This window comes from Heptranchias perlo, chromosome 3 (genome assembly GCF_035084215.1).
Source record: "Heptranchias perlo isolate sHepPer1 chromosome 3, sHepPer1.hap1, whole genome shotgun sequence".
In the NCBI taxonomy this organism is placed as follows: Eukaryota; Metazoa; Chordata; class Chondrichthyes; order Hexanchiformes; family Hexanchidae; genus Heptranchias; species Heptranchias perlo.
The window spans coordinates 74,141,303-74,156,760 of NC_090327.1; the positions used below are offsets into that span (position 1 = coordinate 74,141,303).

The window sequence follows — 15,458 nt, forward strand, 5'->3', positions numbered from 1 at the left end:
AATCAAACACTTTCCATTTCAATGATCTGGTGTCAGTATCAAGCATTTAGATGAAAAGAAAAGAAAGAAAGTGCATTTATGTAGCATCTTTCACCTCCTCAGAATTGTGGAGTGGTGCTTAAATCCAAGGCTTTCTGATTTTTCCAAGAGGTTCTACCAATGAACCAAGTCTGACACTGCATAGATTGTTGTCTGTACTCTGCCCCACTGATATGCCTCAGAACAGCACCCCATAGTGCACCATTGTGACATTTTTTTCTGTTTCCCAATCATCCTAATGCATCTTGGAATGAAATTGATACTTAATGTTGAACAGGGGTCAGATTTGCACTATGGGCCCGTGCCTCCTACAAATTGAGAGATTATCTAACTTCCACTAGCTTTAGCTATGACCGCCAGACTGACCAGGCTAAGGGCAGTTTGTTGTTTAGCCTTGTGCTTATTGGGATATAGATTGAATGCCTGGCTGCCCTTTATTTAGTACTCTTGGCCGTTGTCATCTAGACTGTCATCCTCAATTTTATCCAACATCCTAGAGGCTAAAGGAATGTTTTAAAACTGTTCTATGGTGTTCCTTTTACTGAATGAATAATATATTTGCAATTACAATTAAAATATTTGATGCTTTATTTCAAATTTACTGTCACTACGTTTATATGGTTTTATATTCGTGTGGAAGATGAGGTGGTAAATGTGTGTGATCCGTTGTGAGGTTTAAAAAAGTATCAAGCAAAATCCCTTCAATTTATTGACCCTTCCCACAACTAATACAGAACCATTAATTTTGAAATGACTTCTCTCTTAAGGGATAATGACCATTGTTTTTTAATCCATTGCTTGCTTTGGAATTTGTAACTAGAATGCTCTTTTTGTAACTCTTCTACTATAAGCAGATTCAGCAACACGAGCTGAAATAAGACAAATGTACCCAGACCCTCCAAATAATAGTAATACACTGGAGATTCAACAGGAGGCATTATTGAGAGAGCAGAAAAAGAAACTGGACATCATGAAGAGGAAAGAAGCAGGTCAGAATGATAAAAAATTAAAAAATTATTTTAACATTTTCTTCAAAATGAGCCATATTTGTGAAGTTCTAAACTGTGTTTGTTTTATTTAAGTGGGTGAAAATTTCAGTACTATATTTGCAAATTAATTTTGATTGTAGGGCTAGATTTTGCATTTAGCTAATTTTGACATATTCAAATATTGACCCAGAAATTGCTGGAAAAATAATGGCGAGTTCACGGCACCTGCCATTATTAGTGCGTAAAAAACCCAGCAATTTGTGGCATAATTTGTGACTCTCCACAAATTGCTGGACGATTTGCGCCGTTCTGCTGTCAGCCTTGCAATAACGGGAGCTCGCCACATCCTCCTCATGAGTGTCAAGAAATTGCTGGATTTGCACCACAAATACGAATGAATCTTGCTGCAGCCATTTGGGCTGGTATTTCATGTCATAAGGGCCCTATTAATGATATGATTTATGGTCCTGACATGCCACTCAACCTTGGAGACCCAGAAAGCGAACAATTGAAATTGTGGTGTCTCACTCCTACAGGAAGCAAATTGTTCCTAGAGGTTGTTTAAGTTTTTAAATTTATTTTCCTACTTTTACTTTGTTTCCTTCTTCCCTCTTAATCCAATCTATCTTTCCCTCTCTTAATTTCTCTTTCTGTATCTAATTTGATTTTAATTCACCCTATTTCCTTCTACGTTGTTCACTCAGTTTCTTTCTCTATCCTTAAATTTCATTGGTTAAGGAGACAGACCATTGGACCCGATGTTCATGAGGTTCCAGATGCCCTGTTGACGTTGCCGCGCCATTATCAATTCCCATTTCCAGCAGTTTGCGGCGCAAAAATAATACGATCTGAAGGGTGTTTTAAAAAAAAATCCCATTCGCTGCAAGATGCACCGCTCCAGCAGTTTCTGGCTCAATGTAAATTACAAAGTTCTTCAGCATTATTGGCAGTTCAGGTGTTGTATTTTTATGGCTATCATAGCAGTGTTTTCACGATTCCAAAAATGTGACCATATTGTCAGTGGTATAGGAATACCAAGGCATCACTAATTCTTATATTTAAAATTATACTTTAATTTATTCCAACAAGAAAGATCTCTAGTCCATGACGAGGTGAGGATCCTTGAAGTTTTAAAGATACAAAATGCTAGGAAAAGACTATTCCTTACCAATCTATTTAACATCGCGTTGTGACGATGATAATTTTAGTATGTCATAAGTTGTACTATCCATTAAACTGCCAGTAGCTTTGGAGAATTTTGCAATGGTTTTAAAAAACTCAAGATTTATTGCCTGGCAAGTCCGTACAGGTGTTGCCTTTCAATCTACTCATGGACATAACTTTCTTCCTTTCTTCCATTTGTAACATATCACTTAACTAAGAAATTATTGAACCACTGTCATAGCTCCATTCCAGCATCATGGAGACTTCATTGCCTCCCAAAGGCTTCTCCTCCTGTACCTGCACGGTCACTTCTGGTGCACTTCAGGGTTTCTTCCTTGAACCCCCCACCCTCTTTGTTACTTACATGCTGCTCATTTGCAATGTAAGCCGTGGCTCAGTGGTAGCAATTTTGCCTCTGAGTCAGAAGGTTGTGGGTTCAAGTCCCACTCCAGAGACTTGAGCATATAATCCAGGCTGACACTTCAGTGCTGTACTGAGGGAACGTTATATTGTCGGAGGTGCCATCTTTCGGATGAGACGTTATACTCAGGCCCCATCTGGTGGATATAAAAGGTCCCATGGCACTATATTGAAGAAGAGCAGTGGAGTTCTCCCCGGTGTCCTGACTAATGTGCATCCCTCAACCAACATCACTAAAAAAAAATAGATTATCTGGTCATTATCTCATTTCTGTTTGTGGTACCTTGCTGTGCGCAAATTGGCTCCCTTGTTTCCTACATTACAACAGTGATTGCACATTGAAAGTACTTCATTGGCTGTAAAGCACTTTGGAACGTTCTTTCTAATCTGGACGCATGGACTCAACTTCCATGTGTATGCTGACAAAACTTAGCAACTACCTCTCTGTCTCGTCCATCATGTAGTTAGAACTACACTGCAACATTAAGACCTGGATGAGTCAAAACCACCTCCAGCTAACTAATGTCAAAATTGAAGCCATCATCTTCAACCTCCAAAATACCTACATGCCTCTGACCTCGACACATATTAGAAAAAATAATGGCACTAAAGATTGACAAATCCCTAGGACCTGATGATTTCCACCCCAGGGTTTTAAAGGAAGTAGATGAAGAAATTGCAGATGCTTTAGCTGTAATCTTCCAAGGCTTTGTCGATTCAGGAATTGTCCCATTAGATTGGAAATTGCAGGTGTAACTCCATTATTTAAGAAAGGTGGGAAAAAACAGGAAATTATAGACCTGTTAGTCTAACATTTGTTGTGGAGAATTTATTGGAATCTATAATTAAGGACACTGTGACTGAGCACTTAGAGAAATTTGAGCTGATTAGAGACAACCAACATGGATTTGTAAAAGGTAGGTCATGTCTAACAACAACAACAACGACAACTTGCATTTATATAGCGCCTTTAACTTAAGGAGTAGAGAGGCGGAGAGGTTTAGATAGGAAATTCCAGAGCTTATGGCCTCAGCTGCTGAAGGCATGGCCTCCAATGGCGGAGCGATTAAAATTAGCGATACGCAAGAGGCAAGAATAGGAGCGGCGCAGAGATCTCGGAAGGTTGTAGGGCCGGAGGAGGTTACAGCAATGGAGGGGTGTGGCCATGGAGGGATTTGAAAACAAGGATGAGAATTTTAAAATCGTGGCGTTACCGGACTGGGAGCCAATTTAGGTCAGTGAGCACAGGTGTGATGGGTGAATGGGACTTGGTGCAAGTTAGGATACGGGCAGCAGAGTTTTGGATGAGCTCAAGTTTTTGGAATGTGGAAGATGGGAGGGCAGCTAGGAGAGCATTGGAATAGTCAAGTCTAGAACCTAATTGAATTTTTTGAGGAAGTAATTAAAGTAGTAGACAGGGGAATGTCTGTGGATATGGACTTCCAGAAGGCATTCGATAAGGTTCGACCAAAGAGACTGTTAGCTAGAATTAAAGCTCATGGAATTGAAGGCAAATTCTTGACCTGGTTAGGAGACTGGTTAGGCAGTAGAAGACAGTAGGGATAATGGGTATGTGCTCGAATTGGAAGGAAGTGACTAATGGTGTCCCACAAAGATCTGTGCTGGGGCCTCAACTATTCACTATATTAATGACTTAGATAACACAATAGAGAGTCATATATCCAAGTTTGCAGGTGACACAAAGCTTGGTGGCATAGTAAATAGTGTAGATGGGAGCATAAAATTACAAAGAGGCATTGATAGATTAAGTGAGTAGACAAAACTGTGGCAGATGGATTTTAACACAGGTAAGTGTGAGGTCATCCATTTTGGACCAAAAAAGAACAGATCCAAGTATTTTTTAAATAGTGAAAAGCTAGAAACAGTGGTTGTCCAAAGTGATTTAGGGGTCGATGTACACAGATCATTAAAATGTTGTAGTCAGGTACAAAAAATAATCAAAAAGGCTAATGGAATGTTAACCTTTATAACTAGAGGGCTAGAAAATAAAGGGGAGGAAGTTTTGCTACAGCTATACAAAACCCTGGTTAGACCACATCTGGATGGAGTACTGTGTAGAGTTCCGGGTACTGCGCCTTAGAAAGGATATATTGACCTTGGAAGGAGTGCAGCACAGATTCACCAGAATGTTACCAGGGCTCTAATGGTTAAATTATCAGGAGAGATTACATTAAGTAGGCTTGTATTCCCTGGAATATAGAAGGATAAGGGATGATTTGATTGAGACTTTTAGAATTTTGAAAGGATTTGATAGATTAGATAGAAGGAAACCTTTTCTGCTGGTGGGTAGTCTAGGACAAGGGGACATAATCTTAAAATCAGAGCCAGGTCATTCAGGAGAGAAGTTAGGAGACACTTCTTCATGCAAAGGATGGTGGAAGTGTGGAACTCTCGCCCACAAAAAGCAGTTGATGCTAGCTCAATTAATAATTTTAAATCTGAGATTGATAGATTATTGCTAGCCAAGGCTATTAAGAGATATGGAGCCGAGGCTATGTGAAAGGGAAATCATCTTTGACTAATTTATTAAAGTTCTTCTTTTTATTGTTTTTTTTACTTCTTTGAGGAAGTAACAAACAACGTGGATAAAGGAGATCCTGTCGATCTGTGTACTTGAATTTCCAGAAGGCTTTTGACAAGGTGCCACATCAAAGGCTACTACACAAAATAAGAGCTCATGGTGTAGGGGGTAACATATTAGCATTGATGAAGGATTGGTTAGCTAACAGGAAACAGAGCGTAGGCATAAATGGACCATTTTCAGGTTGTCAAAATGTAACGAGTGGAGTGCCACAGGGATCAGTGCTTGGGCCTCAACTATTTACAATCTATATCAATGACTTGGATAAAGGGACCGAATATATGGTTGCTAAATTTGCTGATGACACAAAGGTAGATAGGAAAGTAAGTTGTGAAGAGGACATAAGGGGCAGCATTTTAGCACCCGTTATCGGGTGCGTTCCTGGTGGGGGGGCCCCGAAAATCGGAAAATCCTGGACCGGGACCGGAGCCCACCCCGAACCCGCGCACTTCCGGGTTCCCCGCTGACGCGCCGGCGTGCGCACGCAGCCCCCGCTGGTGGGAATCCCGCAGGCAATTAAAGCCAGCGGGATGCCACTTGAAAGTATTTATTTGGCTTGTGCAGGTCATTAACTGACCTGATTAAGGGAATATGTCAGGAGGGGTGGGATTTTAGAGCAACCTGGGACTGTTTCCCACACTGCCTGTGGCAGCTGCAAAGGTCCATTTGACAGGTGGGGGGGGGGAGACCCTCACTCATTGCAGGAGACCACTCTATCACTTGGGACAAAGTTTGGCCTCCACCACCCTCCTCCTGACAATCAAAGTCACCAACTTGCACACTTACCCAGGGGTCCAGAGACATGTACCTACCTTGCGGACCCCCTCTGATGTACATCTTCTGGATGGGGGCCGCCGTAGCTGCAGTCATGACCTCCTCGGAGGGCGAACAGCATCACCAGCCTCGCCATCCACGCCGTCCACCTCTGACACGTGGAGCTCCACAACAGAGTGCTGTGACACATTCACCTGCACAGCAGGAGGGAGGGCTACCGCAGAGAGAGATGCGTCGCAGAGGGCACTACCCTCGCCACAGGGTCCACAGACCGAGGCTCAGCTTCCTGGACCTCTCTGAGCAGCAGTGCACACGGAGGCTCAGAGTCACTCGACATGTAGTCGTGGACATCTGCAGCCTCCTTCATGCCAAGCTGCTCCTGGCTGGCCCGAGCACCATCTTCTTACCTGTCTCCTCCGCATCCTTCCAGGGTGCAACCAGGGACATCGCCGACGTCTCTCAGTCGTCTGCACAAAAGAACCCTGCAAATACACCTACACCCACTCTGCAGTGACACAATGGGTGTCATCAGTTGTGGGTCTTCATAGTGGTCCTCAGGAAAGGGCATTATTGCACAGACCAGACAAGATTCGCGAAGACATGGCAGTAGTGGTGCCAAATAAATATGTGATGTGAGTTGGTCAGAAATTAAATATAAGTAACAACCATGACAAACCCTCAAACACCCTTGTGCATCCCCTTCATGCTCACGACACGTTTGCCCTACGCTGCCTACTGCACATATGTGAAGCATGCCCTGTGGCTGCAGCACAGGTAGTGGCAGGTTGAGTGAGGCTGGCCGTGAAAGAGATGCATGAGAGGGTGAGTACGAGATAGAGCCATGAGATTGTATGAGGATTGGGTTGAGTGGTAGTGGCGGGATGAGTACTGGCGAGGTGAGTAGGTGCAGGTAAGATGAGGATGAGGTTTGAGTGGGTATGAGGGGTGATGTGACAGAGTAGTGTTGGCAGTGCAGAAGGTGATGTGGGTTGGGGTCGGTGATGTGGCAGACGGAGTGTAGGGGAATGAGTAAGTGTACTCACTTTGGCTGACCTACTGAGGTCATTGGAGCGCCTCCTGCACTGTATGGAGGTGGGCGATATGTTGGTGGTGCTGATGACCTCCTCTGCCACCTCGAGCCAGGCCTTCCTGGTGGCAGAGGCAGGCCGCTTCCTCCCGCCCGCCGGGAGGAAGATCTCTGTCCTCCCCCTCCTCCTCACCCCATGTATTGATACCTGGAGTGAGGCATCATTAAACTGGGAGCAGCCTTCCCCCTGGGCTGCTCCATGCTGTGCTTTTTTTCTATTTGTTGCAGCATCTGTCAGTGGAGGACTGCCCCTTTAAATAGAGCTCCTCCAGCTGACAGATCTTACTGCGCATGCGCAGTCCGCCCGACGCGCAGATCAGCAGTGTGGAACCCGGAGGGCAAGGTAAGTGGATCCAATTAGTGAATTGTATGCTACAATCGCGCGGGGAGCTGACTAATTTCACCGGGTGCATTACCCACGCGCCCGATAGCCCCCGCGCCGAGAACCCGTAGCATGAAATTGACATGTAGAAAGGGTGGAGGCAGCTTGGAGCACCCACGAACTGATGTCCTGGTTCAAAGACAGGTATGGAGGGCGTGTGAGTCTGGGAGCTGTGTGAGGGGCAGAGGATCAGAGGACACACTTCCTTGGAAAATGGAGAGCCAAGGAGAATCAATCATGGGGCAGCATATGTTGATCCAGGGGTTCAGCGGAGGTGAGTATTGACCTCACTGATTAATAGTGCACCCCAACGGATCCAGTGGAGGGTTGAATGGAGTCAGTGACAATGGGAAGCAGGTGAAAAGGGGCAGAGCAAAGGTCGTTTGGCAGCAGTGGAGCAGAATCCGGAGCAGGATGGGAACCATCAGAAACAGATCAGAGCTAGCTCATTGTAGAGTGTAAAATTTCTGTCGATGCAGCAGCAGACCAGATAATGGAATTGTGACAACCCAGCAGACTCCATAGAAAACAGCGGCAAATTTGGAGGTCACTATAAGATCCAGAAGCAGCAGAGTTCGGCTAAGAGAAGTGGATTTCTAGCCAGGATCCACACAGCAGCAAAATAAAGCTGAGAAACCAGCAGTGCACTGAAGTACAGTCGGAAGCTCAGCAGGTAACAGCAGCAAGTGAGAGATGAGCTGTAGGCTGGACAAAGTAACCTTGAAACTTGAGGTGACTGAATAGCAGTTCCGAGTCTTGTGGCATCAGGTCAAACATGGGCAAGGAAACCGCCTGCTGATTACCACCTACTGCCTTCCCTCAGCTAATGAATCGGTACTCCTCCATGTTGAGCACCACTTAGAGTAAGCACTGAGGGTATCAAGGGCACAGAATGTACTCTGGGTGGGGGACTTCAATGTCCATCATCAAGAGTGGCTTGGTAGCACCTCCACTGACCGAGCTGGCTGAGTCCTGAAGGACATAATTGCCAGACTGGGCCTGCGGCAGGTGGTGAGAGAACCAATACGAGGGAAAAACCTACTTGACCTCGTCCTCACCATTCTATCTGCCGCAGATGCATTTGTCCATGACAGTATTGGTAGGCATGACCACCCCACAGTCGTTGTGGAGATGAAGTCCCGACTTCACACTGAGGACACTGTCCATCGTGTTGTGTGACACTACCACCGTGTTGAATGGGATAGATTCAGAACAGATCTCGCAGCTCAAAACTGGGCATTCATTAGGCACTGTGGGCCATCAGCAGCAGCAGAATTGTATTCCAGCACAATCTGTAACCTCATGGCCCGGCATATCCCTCACTCTACCATTATCATCAAGACAGGGGATCAACCCCGGTTCAACGAGGAGTGTAGAAGAGCATGCGAGGAACAGCACCAAGCGTACCTAAAAATGAGTTGCCAACCTGGTGAAGCTACAACACGGGACTACATGCATGCTAAACAGCAGAAGCAGCATGCTATAGACAGAGCTAAGCGATCCCACAACCAATGGATCAGATCAAAGCTCTGCAGACCTGCCACATCCAGTCGTGAATGTTGGTGGACAGTTAAACAACTAATAGGAGGAGGAGGCTCCGTGAACATCCCCGTCCTCAGTGATGGCAGAGCCCAGCACGTGATTTCCGAAGAAGAGGCTGAGGTGTTTGCATGCATCTTCAGCCAGAAGTGCCGAGTGGATGATCCATCTCGGCCTCCTCCCGAGATCCCCAACATCACAGAAGCCAGTCTTCAGCCAATTCGATTCACTCCACTTGATATCAAGAAACTGCTGAGTGCACTGGATACAATAAAGGCTAAGGGCCCCGACAACATCCTGTAGTGCTGAAGATTTGTGCTCCTGAACCAGTCACGCCTCTACCAAGCTGTTCCAGTACTGCTACCACACTGGCATTTACCTGACAAAGTGGAAGATTACCCAGGTATGTCCTGTCCACAAAAATCTGGCCAATTACCGACCCATCAGTCTACTCTCAATCATCAGCAAAGTGATGGAAGATGTCGTCACAGTGCTATCAAGCGGCACTTACCAATAACCTGCTCACCGATGCTCAGTTTGGGTTCTGCCAGGACGACTCAGCTCCCAACTTCATTACAGCCATGGTCCAAACATGGACAAAAGAGCTGAATTCCAGAGGTGAGTTGAGAGTGACTGCCCCTGACACCATTTGACTGAGTGTGGCATCAAGGATCCCTAGTAAAATTGAAGTCAATGGGAATCAGGGGGGAAAACTCTCCTTTGGATGGAGTCATACCTAGCACAAAGGAAGATGGTAGTGGTTGATGGAGGCCAATCATCTCAGCCCCAGGACATCCTTGCAGGATTTCCTCAGGGCAGTGCCCTAGACCCATTCATCTTCAGCTGCTTCATCAATGACCTTCCCTCCATCATAAGTGGGGATGTTTGCTGAAGATTGCAGTGTTCAGCTCCATTCGCAACCCCTCAGGTAATGAAGCAGTCCATGCCCGCATGCAGCAAGATCTGGACAACATTCAGGCTTGGGCTGATAAATGGCAAGTAACATTCGCGCCAGACAAGTGCCAGGCAATGACCACCTCCAACAAGAGAGAGTCTAACCACCTCCCCTTGACATTCAATGGCATTACCATCGCCGAATCCCCCACCATCAGCATCCTGGGGGTCACCATTGACCAGAAACTTAACTGGACCAGCCACATAAATACTGTGGCTACAAGAGAAGGTCCGATGCTGGGTATTCTGTGGCGAGAGACTCACTTCCTGACTCCCCAAAGCCTTTCCACCATCTACAAGGCACAAGTCAGGAGTGTGGTGGAATACTCTCCACTTGCCTGGATGATTGCAGCTCCAACAACACTTAAGAAGCTCAACAGCATCCAGTACAAAGCAGCCTGCTTGATTGGCACCCCATCCACCACCTTAAACATTCACTCCCTCCACCACCGACTGCAGTGTGTACCATCTACAAGATGCACTGAGGGGCAGGATAAACTGTCACTTAGAAAGGCACGGACTAATCAAGGACAGTCAGTATGGATTTGTTAAGGGGAGGTTGTGTCTGACTAACTTGATTGAATTTTTCAAGGAGGTAACAATGAGGGTAGCGTAATTGATGTAGTCTATATGAATTTTAGCAAGGCTTTTGACAAGGTCCCACGTGGCAGATTGGTCAAAAAAGTAAAGGCCCATGGGATCCAAGGAAATGTGGCAAATTGGATCCAAAATTGGCTCAGTGGCAGGAAGCAAAGGGTAATGGTCAACGGGTGTTTTGCGATTGGAAGGCTGTTTCCAGTGGAGTGCCGCAGGGCTCGGTACTAGGTCCTTTGCTTTTTGTGGTAAACATTAATGATTTGGACTTAAACGTAGGGGGCATGATTAAGACATTTGCGGATGACACAAAGGTAGGCCTTGCGGTTGATAGGAGGAAAGCTGTAGACTGCAGGAAGATATCAATGGACTGGTCAGATGGGCAGAAAAGTGGCAAATGGAGTTCAATTCTGGAGAAGTGTGAGGTAATGCATTTGGGGAGAGCAAACAAGGCAAGGGAATGCACAATAAATGGGAGGATACTGAGAGGTGTAGAGGAAGTGAGGGACCTTGGAGTGCATGTCCACAGATCCATGAAGGCAGCAGGACGGGGAGATAAGGTGGTTAAGAAGGCATATGGAATGCTTTCCTTTATTAGCCAAGGCATAGAATATAAAAGCAGGGATGTTACGCTGCAACTGTATAAATCACTAGTTAGACCACAGCTTGAGTATTGCGCACTGTTCTAGTCACCACATTACAGGAAGGATGTAATTGCGCTAGAGAGGTAGGCAGAGGAGATTTACGAGGATGTTGTCAGGACTGGAGAATTTTAGCTATGATGACAAATTGGATAGACTGGGGTTGTTTTTCTTGGAACAGAGGAGGCTGAGGAGTGATTTGATTGAGGTTTCAAAATTATGAGGGGCCTAGATAGAGTGGATAGGAAGGACCTATTTCCCTTAGCGGAGGGGTCAATAATCAGGGGGCATAGATTTAAAGTGATTGGTAGAAGGATTAGAGCGGACATGAGGAAAATAATTTTCACCCGGAGGGTGGTAGGGGTCTGGAACTCACTGCCTGAGAGAGTGGTAGGGGCAGAAACCCTCAACTCATTGAAAAAAAATACTTGGATGTGCATCTGAAGAGCCGTGACCTGCAGGGCTACAGACCAAATGCGGGAAAGTGGGATTAGGCTGGGTGGCTCGTTTCTCAGCCGGCGTGGACACGATGGGCCGAATGGCCTCCTTCTGTGCCGTAAATTTTCTAAGATTCACTGCAGCAACTCACCGAGGCTTCTTCAACAGCACCTCCCAAACCCGCGACCTCTACCACCTGGACAGACAAGGGCAGCAAGCACACGGGAACACCACCACCTGCATGTTCCCCTCCAAGTCACGCACCATCCTGTCTTGGAAATATATCGCTATTCCTTCATCATCACTAGGTCAAGATCCTGGAACTCCCTACCTAACAGCACTGGGAGAATCTTTACCACACGGACTGCAGCGGTTCAAGGCGGCGGCTCACCACCAACTTCTTAAGGGCAATCAGGGATGGGCAATAAATGCTGGCCTTGCCAGTGATGCCCACATCCCATGAATGAATAAAAATAAATAAATGGTCACAACAGCCGAGTCTTACACTGTGTAGAGCACTAGTCCTGGTGTTAGAGGAATCCAGGTGTTGGGGAGTCAAATTTGAGCAGAGTCCCAGAAGTTAAAAGAAGCACAAGCAGGATCGGGGGATGGGCAGTAGGCTCTGCACAGGTAACTTTAAACTTGTAGCTTGAACTTGTAGTTTGGGCTAAAATGCACTCACTATTAGAGACAGGGGAACTGAAACAGTGGAAGAGAGGAGATTGGGGGAGAAAGGGCAAACGATGGCAACGGATGACCAAGGATGAATTTGCAGAGCAAAGGTGCTCAGTAAGAAGCCATCTTCAGGCCATACTATTTTTTAAATCTCTTCATTAATCTCTGAAATATGCTAGGTTAATATTGAGTTAAGATGTCTGGTGCTTTTGTATGCTGTATCATTTGTGGTAGTGTGTTCAGACTCCTTAGAGATGGATTATCTAAGCAATTTCTTCAGATTGACCAAATATTTGATGATATATGGCTCTCAGTTATTTTAAGGTGACACTTAAATTATAATTTCATCATGTTATTAACAGATACAAATACAAAATATTTAAACAGCTTAAGTGGAACTGCTGAAATGTGCAATGGATACATAGCAAAGATGAAAAGGAATCAAACAGTAGAACAATAAATTATATAACTTATATTCTTCCTCTTTCATTCAGTCATCTTATACAAATAGAATATGCAATCATCCATAGAAGGAGAAAATCACCTTGCAACACTCCCACTCCATTGTACTCAAGGCATTGATCTCGAACACATTTTTTTCTTGTTTCTGCAACAATGACTAATGTTCAAGGTCATAGAAATAAAGAATTGTTTACTTTTTTTGGTGTTTTCTGCAGTGTTAAATAGTTCTTAGTTGTCCTGTATACATTTTTTAAAACTTTAGTAAAGTTTTACTGCTTTTTGGCAACATTTTGGTTTTGTAAGTTACAAATACCATCATCTTGGCTAAGACTTACTTCACTTTTGCATTTCAATAGCAGCCTACTGAGGCTTACCTCAGGTGGATCAATCTCATTTGATTCATCAGCCTCCATCTAATGCTAGCTTCTGGTATCAAGATGTCCTGAATATTGTGCAACCTTTGCAGTGACCAGGACCACAATTCCTGCATGCTTTCTCCTCCTCCCCCAATATTACATGATATACCTGCTCCAAACTCAGCAAAACAACTTATCTTGAATTTATTTTGGTTGGAAGGGTATTCTACCAAAAGTAATATCTAAGCTCAGTTCTTCTAAATACAGGCATTAAGCTCTGGTTCTTCAGTATAAGTTAAGAAAAAAAATTGGGTTCAGGTAAAGAATGCACTGAGAAATAAACCAGTAAAAATACATTGGTAAAGCACTGTTCCATACTGACTCATTTACTTGGAATTCTGAGATTCACACAAATCCCTTCCAGTATTAGAAAACTCCTACTTTGTTGTCCTAAAATGCATAGGGGGATTTTGACCTCATGATTTCTGAAATGGGACAATTTTAATTAGGCTTTTTCCGTCTGTTTAGGCAGACGTAGGAGATCCCATGGCACTCTTCGAAAAATGTGGAGTTCTACTAGTGCCTTGGCCAGCATTCCTCACTGAACCAAAACCACCAAAATTAGATTAAATGGTTATATTATTTGGTGTTTGTGGGACCTTGCTATATACGAAATGGCTGACATATTTGCCTACATAAGAGAATGGCAGTTAGTTCTAAACCCCTTCCAATTTGAAAAAAAACTCAAATAATTCAGGTGGTGGGTCTGGGAACTGTGGATATGAATGTTGCATACTTTAAAATAGTAATTTAAGTGCCCTACAGGAATGAATCCACCACCAAGGCAAGGTATCCCATTTATTTCATATCAGTCCCCTAGGTGTTCCTCAAATACCTACCCACATTGGTGATGTTTCTCCAGTTGTTAACAATATATCTGTCATTATCTTCATAACTAACTGGTAAGCCCTCAATACCTTCAAACAGAACTGTCTCCATATTCATCTGTAAAACGGCTGCAGTACAATGGAACATGCCAATCTGTTGCTGGTTGGCATCAGATATACTCCATGTTTCCGTTGAAGTTCGAACTGGGACAAAGAACACCAAAAAGATTTTTTTGTTATGTTTGTAACTAGGATGAGTAAAAGCCATCAGGCTCAGCCTTCCTTCCTCTCCCAACACCTGCTGGGAGAGAACATATGAAAATGATGGACGAGTAAAGTCCATCGAGCCTGTCCCACACAGTTATAATGCCTTATGCACTCATACACTCCCCACCCATCTGGAGCCATGTAATCTCCTGGTAGAGGTGAAAAAACAGATTAAAACGCAGGTTAATTAGGGGAGAAAAAATGAAAAATTAATCTCTGACCTCCTTAGGGGATCGAAAAGGAAATCACATTGGTCGTGATTTACGTTATAGGATACCCACCTAGCTCTTGTACAAGGTGATCTTCACCCCAGCCAGAAACAGGTCCAGCTCGCGCTTGAAGTAACACAATGGGCTCGATTTTCGCACCCCCGAGCAGGTGCGTTCGTGGCGGGGGGCTGCGAAAATCGGGGATTCCCGGGGCAGGTCTGAAGCCCGGCTCCAACCCGCCCACTTCCGGGTTCCCCAGTGACGCACTGACATGCGTGCGAAGCCCCCACATGTGGGACTCCCGCCGGCAATTAAAGCCGGCGGGGTGCCACTTAAAGTAATCATTAAGGTGTTTCAGGTCGTTTACAGACCTGATTAACATGACATTTTAGGAGGGGTGGGATTTTGCAAACAACTGGGTCTGTTTCCCGTACTGGGGGGAACACTCCGAGTTCAAATGGACGTGTTGCAGCCACCAGCCTGTGGCAGCTGCAAAGGTCCATTTGACAGGGGAGAGGGGGGGAGACCCTCACTCATTGCAGGAGGCCACTCTGTCACTTTGGACAAAGTTTGGCCTCCACCACCCTCCTCCTCACAATAAAATTCACCAACGTGCACACTTACTCCGGTGTCCAGACTCATGTACCTACCTTGCAGACCCCCTCAAACGTACATCTTCTGGATGGGGGCCACCGTAGCTGCAGTCATGACCTTCTCGGAGGACGAAGAGCATTACCAGCCTCACCGGCCACGTCATCCACCTCTGACACGTGGAGCCCCACAACACAGTGCTGTGACACATCCACCTGCACAGGAGGAGGGAGGGCTACGGCAGAGAGAGATGCGTCGCAGAAGGCACTACTCTCGCCACAGGGTCTACAGACCGAGGCCCAGCTTCCTGGACCTCTCTGAGCAGCAGTGCACATGGAGACTCAGAGTCACTCGACATGTAGTCCGTGGACATCTGTAGCCTCCTTCA

At 45.3% G+C, this 15,458-nt stretch overlaps 1 protein-coding gene across 5 annotated transcripts in view; it reads left to right on the forward strand.

Annotated features, from left to right (window-relative positions):
- LOC137315863 (centrosome and spindle pole-associated protein 1-like) overlaps positions 1-15,458 on the forward strand; it is a 190,192-nt gene that overhangs the window by 165,451 nt on the left and 9,283 nt on the right. For 4 of the 5 annotated variants that reach the window (XM_067980307.1, XM_067980303.1, XM_067980306.1 and 1 more), the window contains one exon: positions 891-1,028. In XM_067980307.1, coding sequence (XP_067836408.1) covers positions 891-1,028 — 138 coding nt within the window. The remainder of the gene's footprint in view (positions 1-890; positions 1,029-15,458) is intronic. The other variant, XM_067980304.1, reaches the window with a different exon arrangement.